The sequence below is a fragment of the Manacus vitellinus genome, unplaced genomic scaffold (genome assembly GCF_001715985.3).
Source record: "Manacus vitellinus isolate BGI_N305 unplaced genomic scaffold, ASM171598v3 scaffold_9_pilon, whole genome shotgun sequence".
Taxonomy (NCBI): Eukaryota; Metazoa; Chordata; class Aves; order Passeriformes; family Pipridae; genus Manacus; species Manacus vitellinus.
This window is the reverse complement of record NW_021940917.1, coordinates 3,341,365-3,358,323: the sequence shown is the minus strand read 5'-3', so window position 1 is coordinate 3,358,323 and position 16,959 is coordinate 3,341,365. Positions and strand designations below refer to the sequence as shown.

General features: G+C 36.0%; 1 protein-coding gene across 1 annotated transcript in view; it reads right to left on the bottom strand.

Annotated features, from left to right (window-relative positions):
* Positions 1-16,959, bottom strand: part of COMMD10 (COMM domain containing 10) — a 99,446-nt gene that overhangs the window by 70,577 nt on the left and 11,910 nt on the right. Inside the window, exon 5 of the mRNA XM_029965440.1 lies at positions 6,279-6,389. Within this exon, the coding sequence (XP_029821300.1) occupies positions 6,279-6,389 (111 nt within the window). The remainder of the gene's footprint in view (positions 1-6,278; positions 6,390-16,959) is intronic.

Here is a 16,959-nt window from a genome sequence, read left to right as displayed (position 1 = left end):
TTAGTTTGTAATAGTCTAAGAAATACAGAATTGCTGGTAAGTTATGAACCAACAGAGTAATTGGATACGATTCTTCTCACCATAATGTTTTCTAAAGGTACATGAGCCAAAAGCAAGGTATGTGAATTGGTCTGGCAGCTGCTCCTTGCAACCCTCTCACCCCTAAAACAGCCTCTTCTGATACAAGTGTTGACATTGTTAGAAAGAAAAGGTATGCACACGTCTTTCCACAAGACACATGACACGCTGTGAATAAAGAAAATGGAGAGGGAAGGAAATGTGACTGGGTGCAGCATGCACAGCTCTGAAATGGTCCCAAAATAAGCTGTGGGACCTGACTCTGGCAAGATGTATTGCTCTGACTCGAATCAGTTTCTCTCTTTTGGGCTGCACATTAAATAGATTCTGTAATTTCTTAACCCAAATTAAGCAGCTTCATATGCAATGTCCTCACTTTTTAGTATTACAAAAAAGACACTGTGTGCAAATGTTTCAAAAAGTTCATTTTTGGTTTCTATGGCTAGCCCTACTCTTGAAAGTTTTACGAAGGAAGTCTGAAAGTAAAATACTGTCAGATGCTCATTTTGAAGTTGAATCTCACCCTTGTTAAACTTCATACTCACAAGAGTACTCATGGCACTGTACAATTATAGCTGCACAGTTATGAGAATTTGCAATGAATCCCATGAATGTGTTTTCTTTCTCTGAAAAGACTGAAGGACCAAGCCTATAAAACCAGCTTCAGGTGAATAGGAAACAAATTTTCTAAGAAAAAATATGGCAAGAACAACTGCATTAAATGAGAAAAACTCACCAGATCTTTCTGTTTTTCAAATTCCCTCAAGGCTTTAAAGTTTAACTCTGCCTAGCAGTGAAATGGGTCACCAAGTTTAAACTTGAAAGTTAAGTATTTCAGCTTCTGTTCTGCTGTTTATTTGGACTGACAATGGTACAGTTACACATTAGAGACAATTCATTTACTCCCATACAAGAGTTTCATTACTAATTGTAAGCTAAGGTAGCCCAAGGCTGCAATCAACTGAACACAGTCAACTAGGACCATTTTCTTCTTTAGTTCCATGACACAAAAACACAAATCCTAAGAATGTTTCTGTAGGAACAGAGCATATGCAGAGGCTGTAACCAGTTACAGGGTTTGTAAATTTATGTGATATAGACTGTATTCATAAACTGTGCATATAGCCAGGTGAAATGTAAGTACACTGTAAAAAGATCCTCAGTATAAGCTAGATAAATAAATAATGTAAAATCACAAATGGAGTCAGATAATTAAGTATACCCTGCAGTAGAATTGCCAGAGGTGAGTGCATACTCTTGGAGACACACCATCTGGTAAATGGTTCCTAAGTAAAATGTCAAACTACTCACAGCTTACAGAACATGGGTTACTCTGTGGTCCCTTTCTACGTTGGTAAGAGAACAAAAAAAGTCCTCTCAGCATCTTAAAATTTCTGGACTGCATTTTTCCTCTAATTAAATGGATTTAATCAGAGGTAATAGCTATGATAGATCAAAACCAAACAGTCTAATGCAAGAATTGCTGTGCACTGTAAGTCCAGAATTTCTGGCTCTCATGGCAGAGCAATTAAATTTCTGTCATCTTTCTGTAGCAATATGACTGCTGTAAGCAAGTTATAAATTTCAGACTCATTTTTCTGAGTTGTTCCACACATCCAAGATTATACACTCTTACTACAGCTCCTACAAATATGATGAGCTTTCTCAATATTCTGAAACCTGCTCTTAGGGAAGTTTCTGCTTTCTTAGCAGCAGTATTTATTTGATTTTAATTCTCACAACAAAACTAATTTCATGATGTGCCTTGTCAAAAGCAGGAACCTTGCCTATTCAGAAGTACAGAAAAATCTTGAGTCAGGTCTCTGATGTCTGAGGTTATCCAGGCCTCCTATTAAGTCCTCCAAATAGGAATGAAAAAACCCTATTCTCTCAATCTCATCCTTAAACATTTTGCATTCATCTAAGGCCTGTCTTACTTTTCTTTTGCAATTGCTAGAGACTTAGAAATAAGCTTGATGAGAAAACTAAACTCAGTTAATGGGTGTACAACCAAGCTTGTTTGTGTTCTGAGAAAGAAAAGGGCGATCTCCTCATCAGAAAAGAAAGTGGTTAAGAGGTAGCTGAGGAACGTGAGACATAATTCACAGTTGCTTGGACTTCATCACAGTTCTTTCAGCATCATTACTGCTAAGTGTACTTTTTTTTCCAAGGTCCTACAGATACAAATTACTCCCAAGGCAACTTAATGCATCATCCCAAAAGCTGAGGACTGAGAAGGCAAATGAAAGAAGTACATGCTCATTTCTGCCACCTCCTACCTCCCAGAAGTGGGATCATATCACTAGCATCCACCAACTCTCACTGTTATCCCACTCAACAAACACAAATTCTTTTCAAAGAGAAACAAAGGGCTAAACTGAGGTGGAAGGGTAAGCACCACTGTATTTCGTTATATACCAATCCAAGTGCAGGTCCTGCCTGCATGGCATACAGGTTGAACAGAATCTACAGCCTGAATTAAGATCTATCTCTGCTAGAAGAAAAGACTTGTTTCTCATCTACTTTGCTATGATGTTAAAGATGAGAAAAGTAATCATAGTGGCAAACTCAGAAAGCAGAATGGTATACTTATTGAAGTAAACAGAGTAAAAAGGTTTAGATTTTGTTCACAGTCCAGAAATTTATAGAAAGTCTATAAAAACTAGGAAAAAAAAAAGAAAACCATGTTCTGTTATTTTAACAAGTGAAAGATAATCATTTCAGATTTCCAGACTTCTATTTACTCTGTAGAATGATGAATGTGTACTATCTCAGTTACATATGTAATCAGACCCCATTTTGATTTTCATAGAATCATAGAATATCCTGAGCTCGAAGAAGCCCCAAGAAAAACACCATGTGCCTGAGAGTGTTGTCCAAACCTTCATGAGCTCTGACAGGCTTGGTGCTGTGACCACTTCTCTGTGGAGCTTGTTCCACTGCAATTAGATAAGTGAATCCAATGACGTCCATAGAATGACTTTACATAAAAAATTTGGAAAACTATCAAAAGACAATACTTGGCAAGAATAATTTATTTATCCTAATGATTTTCAAGCATAAATGGTTACTACACATGTGAAAATACACAATAATAAATATCTCATATAGTAACATGCCTTACTGGATCCTCCCAAAGATGAGGTACAGCAGCAACTCTTCAAGAGCACACTCCTACTCCTCACATTCCGCAGTGAAGATATTCAGCACCAATGATGTGACATTTCTGAAGCCCTCTGACCTTTTCTACCCTCTTTACTAAAATTTATTTATTTATTTATATGGTTCCTATGGTTATAGAAAATTATCACAGTTGTTTAAAAAGGTCTGGACTAGATGACCTAAGGAATTACTGCTATTAATAGTGGGAAGGAATATAAGAATGTGTGTCTATGTAGATAGCTATCAAAGGAATTACTGAAGAAAACAGATATTAAATAAACACAGCACTTTTTGTGAACAGGTTTTGTTTGCAAATCAAAATCATAATTAGCAGCACAGATTATCAGGATTATTAATTTCTGCTCCCTCTACTGGTTAATTGACCCTATAACCATAAAAATAATGATAGTTTGTGCAAAATCTCCAGATTGTTGTGTTGCAAATCAACAGTCCAAAAATCTGAAACCAAATTATATTATTAAAAACAAACCTTATACACAGCAGACATCAATTCTAAATGTCACCTAAACTCATCAAAATGTCATAACAGAAGCAAAAGGACCTTGCAGTTTAAAAATATGTTTCCTATTATACCAGTTTGTTTGTGCGCCCAGTTCACAGACATTTCACTTCCCTCGGAATTAGAAGTGCAATTAAACATTTCAAATTATGAATCATTGTAAGAAACCACTGTTAAGTGGATTTTTTATTGAAAGCTCCTTTTTTCTCTTCCTCATACAAAACATCAGAAGCAAGCAAGCTGCAAAGCAGCCTCAATCACAGGACAAGTTGGGCTGTAAGGCAGGGTCTGGCAGCCCACCCGATCCACCCCTACACGAAGCTAATTCCAGCATAATTCAAGGTCTGAGTATAAGCAAACATCAAATCTGTGACAAAACCCAGCAAAACTCAAAAATCATGGCATCTGATCACAATTACTACTTAGCCACAAGCAGCATATTCTCTGGCTAATGCAAAAGTCACTAGCAGTTTGAATCACCTAAAAGAACCAAAGAACACCTTATTTCTGAGCTTCGATGGACTTATACCTCTGAGACTCTGCATTTCATCTAAGCTGACAAAATATACTCTATAAATATTTATTTAGCATATAGCAGATTTCTTTTTATTTCACAAAGCACAAATAATATCCATATAGCCAAAGGTTTTCTGATTACATCTCCTGGAGAGATAATTTAAATACTAATTTTAAATGTCAGCTTTTGAATAAGAGCCATTTAAATGCTCTTTAAGTGGTGTGAGTTGTAGTAAACATTAATGTATAATTAAATTTAGTTAGTAAAAGTGAAAATAATGGCTGATTTCATTTACCATGCTCAGTATGTTTTTTTATTAATAGGCTTTAGTTTTGTAGATGAGCAAGAGAAACTTCTATTGTCATATACAGATTAGAAATGTAAACACTTAACACTTCCCACAAAGACTGACTTCAGAATTGATTATTATCTCAAAAAGGCAAAGAACCAGCATGATAAAGAGCACTACTGCCCCCTAATGAGCCAGCCCACAAAAGCTCCTCTGTAACGGCATTTTTTGTCTTTCCCAAGAAAACTTCATTATATCCATGAGTTATAAAAAAAAAGCGACAAATTAAGACAACCATTAAGAATATATAAATTAAATTCACATCACATTTTTGTGCAAAAGGCACACACATAATTTTGAGGAGAAAAAAAAAGTACCTAGCAGTGATGATTTTCAGGTAACAATACTTAGTGCACCAAGAGATCATGAACATGCAATGTACAACAGAAAAATTATGTTCCCACTTCTGTTAGTATATAAATAGATATTAGTCAATCTTATTTACTAGGATATAATTATTCAGAAAAAAGCTTGTAGTTATCTTCACATCAGATTTTTAAATTTTAGTGTCTATACTGTTTTCTTATTGCACCGTTCTACCTAAATGCCAGTCACAAATCTATTCTAGGCTTGTAATTATTGCAAAGTAATTCCGATCTTGAAATCTAAACATACCCACACAGAGAAAAAGAGAGGAAACAATCAAAAAAATCCACTTTCTGAATTCTTCTTGTACAGGAAACAGAAGAACTTTCTGTGTCATATAAAAGTGACATTTTTTCCTTTTTATTTTTTTTAGTTGTTTTGCCACAAGAACTGAATCTGTATGCAATGCTGCCCAATGTAGCTTGGGCATAAACTTTGTCTGGTTCCTGTATGCGCATTTCAAAAATACAGATTGCAAATGCTGAAAAAAAACCAACTGTTGCAAGTCTTGTTGAGAAGCACAAACATAAGCTGTGTATTCTCTTTTTATTTCACCACAAATCAGAAAGCAGAACTGAGTTCTGATTTCTCCCCTCAAACTTCTTGTACTGAATTTTCCATAGATAAACATTCTGACAGACACTATGGAAGAAAAGACTCCAATTTCCATTAGCAAGATAAGGTTAAAAGCAAATCGTGTCTAATTTGAAACACTCTGGTTAACTAAAGAAACCAACTTTGTGAATAAAAAATTATTAAAGAGTTTGGCACTGAAACACCTCCAGCTGCTAAAATTCTTGAACTTAAGACGCTACCTTAAAACCACCAAATACTGGCCTTCTGTGGCCTCACATATGAAGTAATCATTCATATAATACATAATTAGCACAGAAAGGTTGCAAGTGATGAGTAATGTCTTACATAACTACACACATGGCAGAAGGCTGCAAGCTGCTAGGTATTAAAAGCAAGAAGTACCAATCACATGCTATGTGATAAAAATAAATTATCTACAAAGATATTGTAAAGTCCTAAAATAACCGTATTCCAAGGTATTTCTCCTGTTACAGCCCAAGGTGCTGGTAACATGGATCTCAGTCTGCTGAATATGTATGCTATTCTATCAGTACTCCACAATTTCAAGTGTTTACTATAACCTTCATGAAATGTAAAACTGAAAACATCCACGAAACTAACAACAATCAAGAGTTCCAACAGATGCTTCAGAACTTTAACATAAAGCCATCACCACAACTCATTCCAACTCTGTCCAAGGTATTTCTTACCTTTGAATCTTCATTGCTCACTCCCAGCTCTAGCACAGCTTGAGGAGACTTCAGCTTTGCTTGCTTGGACTCTGCCATTTGAAGATTAAGCTGCCATCCAATTGTCTCAAGCTATAAAACACAAATTTAGACTACAATCAAATGGCACAGAAGCACTGATTTTGCAATACTGCCAGTGGTATGTGTCAGTGAGCATTGTGTCAGGCTTTACAAATGTTAAGTACTTGTATACTATGCATATTCCACAGATTCTCCTGGACTCCAAGACAGATTTGCTCCTCTCTTTTCAAAGTTACCATTCAAACTGCCTATGACTACTCGATATAAAGCACCCTCCTATGCCTCAGATCTGATGGAACCAATTCATAGAACACAACTAAGGATCCAGAATAAGGTAGTTTCGTCCCCTTGTGGAAGTTTATTGGAAAAGTTGCAGATTTAATTTAGTTTCATATTTATCTTTCTTTTAGGAAAAAGAAAAAAATAACCAATAAATAGTAAACCAGTTAAAAATGGTAATTTCTTAATCAACAAATCTACTCATGTGTGTTGTACCATATACAGATGTTAATGACAAAAATAATTCTGTTCTGCTTTTTGAATCACTACTGCTGAAATGCCAAAAACCAGTTAAGCATGTGAGCAACAGAATTTTTAATAGAAAGTTATAAAAAACCACATTTTAAATTGCTTTTTAATCATCAATAAAAAATGATATTCAAACATTATCAAGGTATACCTCACACATAAATGGAGCACACAAGAACAGAACTACAAGACTTTCACTAAATAACCTGTCTGGCCTTCCTGAATAAAGAGAAGTGAAAATACAAAGTCTTACCATCTGGAAAGATAATGTACACACAAGTTCTTTTTAATCTAGAGTCTCCCTTCCACCAGTAAATATTGTGGCTGACTTGGTAAAAGCAGAAATGTGGCACATCTCAGTTAATCTCTTACCAGTCCAACAGTTCAGATAAAATCACTAACAGAATAAAGCCATGTCAGAGGCCCTGTACTGTGAACAGCAATACATGCCCTGCATCCTACAGTGACAGTAATCTCTAGATGCAAGATAACAAAGGGTGGCAAAAACATCTTCCATGGGCACGGCTTCAAGACAGAACATCCAAAATTTACTGCAGCTATACCATTTACATTTACACATTAATGTGTGTTATATTACATTTCTTTGTATGCTACATCAATACTATAACTATGTCATCATAACTATATAACAAACACTGAAAGCCACATGACTAAGCAAAACAAAAGGAAAATTATCTTGACATATTAACCACCACTGCCAGTCCAAGAGGGCTATGGAGTTTAGCCAAGACCAAAGTTAAGGGAAAGAGACAGTGCCAGACTGACTTTAAGTACAGAAACAGGACAGTAGGAAGAACTTCAGCAGGTCAGCCTGCAGTATGTCAGCTGCTCTGCAGTTGATTAGGGCTTCAATCTGTGATAAAAACAAGTAAGTTTACATTTTAATCAAATCGATGAAAGCATGCAGACAACACAAAGCGACTTGGTGAAGACGCATTAAGTCTGGTCTAGCTCATTTTGTGGTAGGCATAGCTTTAGTAACAGTATGCCCACAGCCTATGAATTAGAGGCTTTAAAGAAAAGTTTTATAAATTATAAAAGCAGATGAATTTTTAATCATAATTCTGCTTTGATTTCCTCTAACTCCATTACATCTTGGTTGGTAAAAATACCAGCGCATTGCCCTTCTCACACAAAAGTAAAGAACACTACAAAGTGGATTCTGTGTACATGTTCAAGTCAATGACACTAATGGACAACTCCGCTAAGCCCCTGTGCTGGTCAATATTTTCCAGATAATTATACCAGAATGATACAGCTAGAAACATTTTTCTCTCCACAAACTTCAATAAAATTTAGTAAAGAAATTAACTCCGGTTCTCTCAGGAGCATGAAGATACTACCTTATTCTCGTTTTTTTATCAAGAGAAAAAGTTTAGTTCAGTTAAAGAAATTGGTAACAGTCAACAGAAAAGGACTCAAGTCCTGAGTTATGGTGGGAGCAGCCCAAAGCAGGCAACCAGGAACAGTATCACCTATAGATAGAACACCTGGGCACTAGGGTCAAACACAGGGACAGCAAGCAAGCTCAGGCTCTTAGTCCTGCAGTCTCTCAAGCTCCAGCCCTGTGCTCCTCTATTTAGAAAGGACTTCCTATCAGCTACTTCAACAGTTCATTACAGCAGTATGGAAACTAAGCCTTAGACAGGTTAGCAGCTTTTTCTGCATTATAAAACAATGCCACTCGAGACAAAAAAAATATCCCAGAAAGTCTGACTTCTAAGACTTTTCTGAAGTTGTTAAATAGTGTACTCTATGTAGCATGTTCTTAATGTTGTAGCATGAAGAACAAACCATCAAAAATAAATAAATTAAAATTTGTGTCTTCTTTTTCACTTCTAATACACATCTATCCCAGAACACCATAGAGGGCTCAGAACAAATACAATCTACGTGGCAGCACAGCAGCCTGAGTTTATAGCTGAACAGCAGCCATAACTCTTGTTTTATATTGCTTTACCTTAAAATTACTTGTTTTCCTGTACAATTCATGTCTCTTTTCTGTTTTAAACACAGTTGTATGAGAACAAGTTTTGATTAATAAATTACATACTGCCTAAGGCTTAAAAATGGTCTATTTTCTTGAAAGAAAAATGTCACACATATTTGGTTATGGTTATGTTTACTTAGAAGACATTCAATAGCCTGAAATGTCAATTAACCTTTTGAGAGTGGTGACATGTCTTTGCATGGCATTTGTGTCAAGGCACAGTATTTGTTAGCCACGAAGTGGCATACATTTTAGAGCCAATTTTTTTTCAAATATGAAAGGACTACAAAATTATTTTCTACAAGTCGTCTTACAACAGAAGTGAAAACAGAATGATGGAAGACGCTATATGGTGCCAGAATCTGTGACATATTAACTGAAAAGCATTTACTGGGGAGGGGCAGAAGTATTTCTCCATAACTAGCATGAAAACAAAGCCATGTTTTTAGCTACTGTAGACCTTTAGCTTCTTTTTACAATTTCTTATCAGCAGTTTAGAAATGTGCTGGCTACCTTGTTACTGCAACAATAAGTACTGTGGAAAATGTACTATTTAGTGCTGTAACTTCTCACTGGTATCTCTGGCACTTACTTAACCTCAGGGCTATGTTTAGAAAACAAAAAATAACAGATGCAAGCTGGAAAACAAGGAAAAAACTATAGATACTAAATAAAACCAATAGTAGTAAACATGTATAAAAATGCTTCAGATCTGCTCCATGAACCCAGTGGCAAATGATTCATGGCAACAAAGTTACACAGAAGCTTTTGACAAACCCTGTAAATCCTCAGTTCCTGTGTCCATTTTGTTTCACTCAGGCTTTGGAAGAGGATGTCACCATACCCAGGACTAAGAGAGATGAAAGAACTTACACACTTCCCCCTTCCAGCACTCACTCAGTACTAGCTGTAGAAGAGATAAGGTGTTATACCTGCTACACCAGTTGTGTACCCACAGACAAAGTGCTTCTCAGTGACCACCCACAACTGTCCCACATTAGAAAGCAGCTAGTTCTCCTATTAAAAGAGGATCTGACCCTTCAACTGTAGATGAGCAGCACCTTTACAGGTACATAAATATATCATCTCTGTTCTATTATGAACTCTATGATAGCCACAGTCATTTTCCTCCAGTGTAAAACATGGGATCTTCCAACTCATGCCCACTGTCCTGTCCACCAGACTATTTTCCATGCTAAATAGTAGAATGTAGTATTTTACATAATAAGACAAGATCATCAGCAATCTAGCATAACTATGGTAAAACACCTGGGTCAAAGTCAGTCTCTGCAAAAAGCCCATGTGCACCAAATGTCAAGACAGCTTTTACATCTTATCTAATACAAACTTCAAGCATGATCCCCAACCAAATCAAGGATTTCACATAGCCAAAATTAACATCCACAGAATCCACCATTTCCCTCATCATTTATGGCCCATTATGTTTTTACATATTCTCTTGTCTCTTGCTGGCATATTTTTACCACAGTTCCTTACTCTCACTTTTAATCTGCCCATAAACTTTACTAAAAATTAAACCCAAACTGGGAAGAAATTCAAGGAATCTGATAAACATAACAAGTTTCTATATTAGTTGTCAAAAAAAAAAAGTTCTCTTAACTACATAAATACATACTCATGATTGAGAAATCCAATAAATGTTCTTTGGCAAAGAAATTCAGGCTAAACACAATCATCTTAACTATATAAGAACCAGGCTATCAGACTCATAAACAAAGGACTACGACTTTGAGAAGGAAAGCAGACTGAATGTCCAGAACAGTCATCCTTCAAGTTGGAAGGACCAAGAACAGAGCTAAAGTGACTGAGAAGCTCACATTGAAAAAGATGTTGGTAAGAACCCAATTTGAGGAAAGAAAATAAGTGGAAATATTGTGAAATATGGAAAACTAAGAGTGGGAACAGAATTTCAGAAAATACGCAAGCACCTAAAATGTCTTCCCTAATACTTGCAACTTCAGCCATTCAAAATATCTGGAGCAGGGTGCAGTACTTTTAAAGGAAGACAGGAGAAAAGGGTTTAAATGCTCAGTCAGTACCAGAGCAGGGAAAGGGGATATTTTTTAGTTTTGGTCTTGTTTGATAGAATCAGATCACACCTCCTGTCTATCGCTATACCTACGAAAACTAGAAAACTGGAGTTTTCATACAAATTACCTGCTTCCAGAAGGTGGAGCTTTCAGAAGGTCATCTAATGTCTTAACAAATCATTATAGAAACTAGAGAAGACCAGTATTACAGCTCTCAGAACTGATTGATACAGCACAGCTTACTTCTTACCACAACCCAAACATGGTGCCATAATACCATGCAAATATCCCCCCCCATGGCTAATCTGTGATTTGGCACCTATTTACCCCTTAGAAAGCGCTTTAAGCATTAGTTCAGAGAAAGCAGGAGCAACAATGAGTAAACGAAGCACTGAACCTGCAAGAATAATGGTACAGAAATACTGCTTGGACACATAAAATCAACATGACTGCACTTTTTATAACCACCAGACATTTACACAGTTATGAAACAGCCAATTACTTTACAGTTCTAATTCAACTCATTATGAAGATCTAATTACTCAGTTCAGGTGCCTGCACTCCATTCTCTGGCAAAATTTTCTGCTTTCAGAACACCCACCTTTCACTAAATAGAGCAAAATATTGTATACTTCAGGTCTGTGTAATCCTAAACCATAAAATCATAGTCTTCAGTTAATGTGAGAATAATGATGTTATATTCAGAAAACATACATGCTTCAGAAAATGTGGGCAACTAACCAGCATTATGGGTTAAATACTACTTAACAAGCCACTACAGACAAACTGGCAACAGAAAAGATTATGAAGACCCTGGCATATCCATTATTAGCCTCTCTGAAAAGGAAATGACCGTTAGCATTTGTACAGGGAGAAATATAAATGCTGATTAACATTTAGCAAACAGAAAAAAAAAAATCTTAAAACTAGAGTTTCATCTTGAAGTCCAAAAAGTGAGAAAAGCACACTACTGGGCTGAACTTGTTAACAAGCCTGATGGGCAGAGAATGCAGAAGCAATTCTAAACTGGCAGCAGTGTTTTCTGTAGTTTTATGCTTATGAGAGAAAAAAAACTTATGAAAACCCTGGATGGGAAAGGAACACATAGCATAAGCAAACTAACATATCCAACTTGTAGAAGTCTACTACTACTACAACAAAAAATGTTTTCGATGTTTTCGGTATTGCCAAAACATAATTGGTAAATAAAAGTGGTAACATTACTATATATTTGTTAATATTTGAAAATCAGCAATACAATAATACAGATTTTCAACAGTATTATTTCAATTGGGTATTTGTCAATGGGCTATAGTTTAATTTGTCTGTTTGGACTTTTTTTTTAAAACAACAAAACTCTCCAACATGTCCCTTTTTAAGTAGCAAAATATTTTCATTACTCTGAAGTTGCTAAGGGGCTCCTGAAGTTTTCCAACATGATTGAGGAGAATTTTAAAGCAAACTGAACTTGTGGCCCACAGAACTAAAAGCCAGTAACATTAATCTTTAGAATAACTAGGTCACATGTCGTGAATATTGAGAAGACAACCGTGTGCTTATAAAAGTATGGTATGATACTAAATCTTATTCACCTAGTTCATAACACACGCATCAGTTCAGTCAAATCAGACTCCAGTGACATCACTAACGTGAGCACAATTGAAAATAAATCCTAAAATCCCTTCTGAAAATTCAAATCTTGGTACAAAACAGAGTGCTTCTAATCATAAAATGGTTTGGGTTGGAAGGAACCTTAAAGATCGTCCAGTTTCAACGCCCCTGCCATGGGCATTGATACCTTTCACTAGACCAGGTAACTCAGAGCCACAATCTGGCCTGGCCTTGAACATTTCCAGGCATGAGGCATCCACAGCTTCTCTGGGCAAACTGTTTCAGTGCCTCACCACCCTCACAATAAAGAATTTCTACATAATATCTAATCTAAACCTCCTCTTTCTTGGTTTAAAGACACTACCCTTTGTTCTATCACTACATGTCCTTGTAAAAAGTTCTCCAGCTCTCTTGTAGGCAGACCCCTTGTGGGGTGGCCCCGTCCTGGTACTGGTGGTGCTGAAGGACTTGATTAACATGGACACCCCTGTTCCTGATTGTCAGTAGCTTCCTATGGCTCAGAATGCTGGTTTAGACTTGCATAGCTAAGAACTGATATCCAGGTCTCCTGACTTTAGGTCCATACTCACAGACTCACTCCAGGGTAATTTAAGTGCATCTATAGTTACTTTCCTTCCCAAACAGTCTGATTAATTTAAGGACACACTGAAGCAGTGTAATTGACTTAAATTCTGTGAGGTTTTTAAAAACTGCATAAAGGAAACAGATCGCCAATAACTTCTTACTGACTCATTTTTTACAGGTACCACAGAAAACAGTCTTCCATTAGGCAGAAGCCTAATAAACTATTTCAGATAAAGTAGGACAGTTACAGCAATACAGAAATTAGTTTCATGCTCCACTGGTATATAGAGCCACCCATTTGATTTTCAAATAATTTAATCCTTATTTTGAGAGGCCATTTATTTCAAAATGATCTGATATTTGTGATAATTTCAATGTTATCACATTATATGCACATGAGATTATGCTTTTCATAGCCTGAAAAAAAACTGACATGCTTATCAATAAAGCTCTTTCTTCTATTTCTACCAAATATGGTGTATTTGTAAGAGCACGGATCAGTTTACACACAGCCACTACTCATGGAATTAAATTCAGTTTCATGACTACATCAGTGCTGGAGTGCTCCCTAATTAAAAGGTCACTTTAATTCACGGTCTAAAGTCAATATTGACAATTTAAGATTGCAAAGTCTAAACTACTATTTTAGTGTGAAGACTGAGTAACTAACACAGTGGGAGACTGCATAACAGAGGGATGAAAACCCAGCCTTCAGTCCATTCTTGAAGAAGTAGATTTATGATTGCTGGAGAAATAAGGAACTACACTTTAATAGCTCCAGTGTGAGCCAAAACTATCAGATGCTTTAAAAATGAAGCCTGACGAACTCCAGAAGGGCACTATATGAGGTACCTGCTTGCAGTAATGGGGAAACTTAACAATTCAGTGCCTCTGCCCACATGTACTTAAGCAAGATACCTTTGGTGTCCCCAAAGACAATTACAGAGAGAAATTAAATCCAATTCTAACAAATGAAATCAGAATTTTGTCTTTTTATCTGGGATATTAACTCAATTAATTTCAGTTATTTTTCCCTCTAACTTGAGAGGGATAGTTCAACTTTAAAGATTAAATATTTACTGTAATAATTGAAAGAGCTGTTTATGTAATTTAAGACGTCCATACTATCATCACTGAAACTGTTATGAACAGTGAAGTAGGAGACAAGGGCATATGAAAGACATCTTCAGGAAATCTTTGTCTCATATTACTGGAGTAGTATATAACACACTGACACAAAACATTTAAGAATGTTTTCCAACCAACAAAATATTTGGAGAAAATTAATAATCTATAACATAAGACATTTTCTAGTGCAGCTCTTTCACTTACAATACATTTATTTCAGTTTTCTAACAAATAACATAGAGGAAAATTAGTATGGAAACCCACTCAGTTTAATTCTTGAAAGAGTAATTGCTGTAGTTCCTCCACTGGAGTCAAAGTATTCCTCAATTCATTGTACAAAAAGAAGATCAGAATACTCACATTTGAAGTTTGGGGATCTTCTCCATCTTTCAATAATTAATTAGACAAAATGTACTAAGCTGAAGTTGAATACATGAATACTTTTCATTTAAAGAAAGTATTGCAACATGTATATTTGCTTTTAAAATATTAACTGTCAGTTTTGTATGAATGGGAAAGGACTAAATGTGCATTATACCTTAAAAAAAACCTAGCCTACAATGCACTACTCTAAATTCATACCTGTGTTATCACACCAGCATAAAACTAGAGGAAACTACTAACTCTGCTTTCTAAAATTTTCAGCCAAAGATGCCAATTCTGCTTTTCATCAGCACACTCAGCACTCCAGAATCAAAAATCAAAATTAGATATGAAAATGTCAATTTTGCCTGCTGTGATAATGAAAATAATTTAGGAATAATTTAAGATGGATGACAAAACATTCCTGGATTTGAACTCCTTCAAAAACTCTCCCCAATTACTTAAAAAAAGAACATTTCCGCAGGGGACACACCAGCAGGATGAAGCCAAAAGTGTATTCAATATAGAAAACAAATATTAAAACAGAAAAAAGGGGCAAATTTTTGAGAGACAGCAATAATTGACAGGCACAATTTGCCAATCATCACACCTAGGGTCTTCATCACAGAAATAATCTCAATCAGAAGGAGAATGTTTCCTTTAAAATAAGCCCCAGATCAAACACAATGGGAAACTCGAGCACTGAGGACAGGGGAGATGACTGCATAAACACATTGATTCCTACTCTCTATTGTTGCTACCAAATTCAGTTGAACTAAGGCAGTATGAATATCTTTGAAGGAAGTTCTGGATGTTGTAGCTTCTTTCCAGTAGGTCTCACTGTAACAACTGATCCATGGGTGAGGAGGTCTGCAGTAAAACAGCTGGATTTTCACATTGGTTACATAAAATCTCTGACTACAGTCCTTTACCATTTTCTTATTAGCAATGGAAAAACCTGACGGTATACAGCAGCTAAAAATCTGCCCCTCTACTGCACAAATATATTCAACTTCAATACAATTCAGTATCCCCTTTTCATAAATGGATTACCAAGACATTTTGTAGTTTCCGTGAAAAGTACTTTTCAATGGCACATTTAAAATCCTTATAAGACTCATATTTTATCTGTAGATGTGAATCACAAATTGAAGGACCAGCATCTTCAGCTGATAATACTAGGCAAATCTTCAAATTAAACACAAGACTTGGAGCAGGCACCACAAAAATGGTATGTAACTATCAATAAAACCTTACACACAACCACTCATTCATAGAACAAATTCAGGATAATAGACTGGGATTTTTAACTGCAGCTAAAGACAGTCAGAACACATGCACAGCCAAGTTTCAGCTACAGTGACTCCTACTACATTTTAAGACTGGACTTTGAAACTATAATGATAATCATAAGAAAATAAGAATCCCTGGATGGATCTTATCACTGGATGGATCTTATCTATCTGAACAAACTACTGGAATGCAATGTCAAATCAGATTCTGCACTAATCTTGCAGATAGGGCAAGACCATCAGCAAACAGGTAAACAAAACAAAAAAGCAACTGGGAACTACATTTTTCACCAGTAAACAAGAATAACTAGAAACAGAGCAAGTTGTAACACAAAGGCAAGAAAAGGGTTGGATTGGGTTAGGCAGACAGACAGTGAATTTACAGAATCCTGTAAAAACACTGATCGAATAGAACACAATTCCCGAGGGGGAAAAAATAAAATCTGAAAGTTTAAAAAAAAAAGAAAAAGAAAAAGGAACTATTTATGTAGCTTTGCATCTTAGCCTCAAAAGAAGCACTGTTAAGACCAAGAGACTGAAGGTAGGTTGGGCCAAAGACTTAATCGAGTGATTAAACCAAGTAAGCGGGATAGAGGCACTGGATGTGAAGAAATCTTCACTAACGCGAAGAAACACATTATGTTTGCTGTGAAATCCTTGGATTTCTCAGCACAACTTTTCCTAGTGATATCAGTAATTTTAGGAGGCAGGAAAAAAAAATTAAAATTAAGTGCAGTAAGCGTTTTAACTTTGTAAACTGGGATTTTCAGCTTATACTTAGTGCTAGAAAAGGCAACAGGAGCAAGCCAAAGAGCAAGTACCACAGTTACCTCTCAGAGAAGATATTAAGAGCATATTAAAAATAAAAAAAAAAAAAGAGAGTGAGATTTTAATCTACAAGGAAAACATGCACTAATTATGTACCTAAATCCACCTTAATTGGTGAATATGTAAAGCCAACCAGATGCTTCATCCAAGATCACCTCTCTCCTGGAGGGGTAATTTCCTCTGAATTCCCATTTTTGTCTTCAAAGATAAAATCCTTTTCCCTT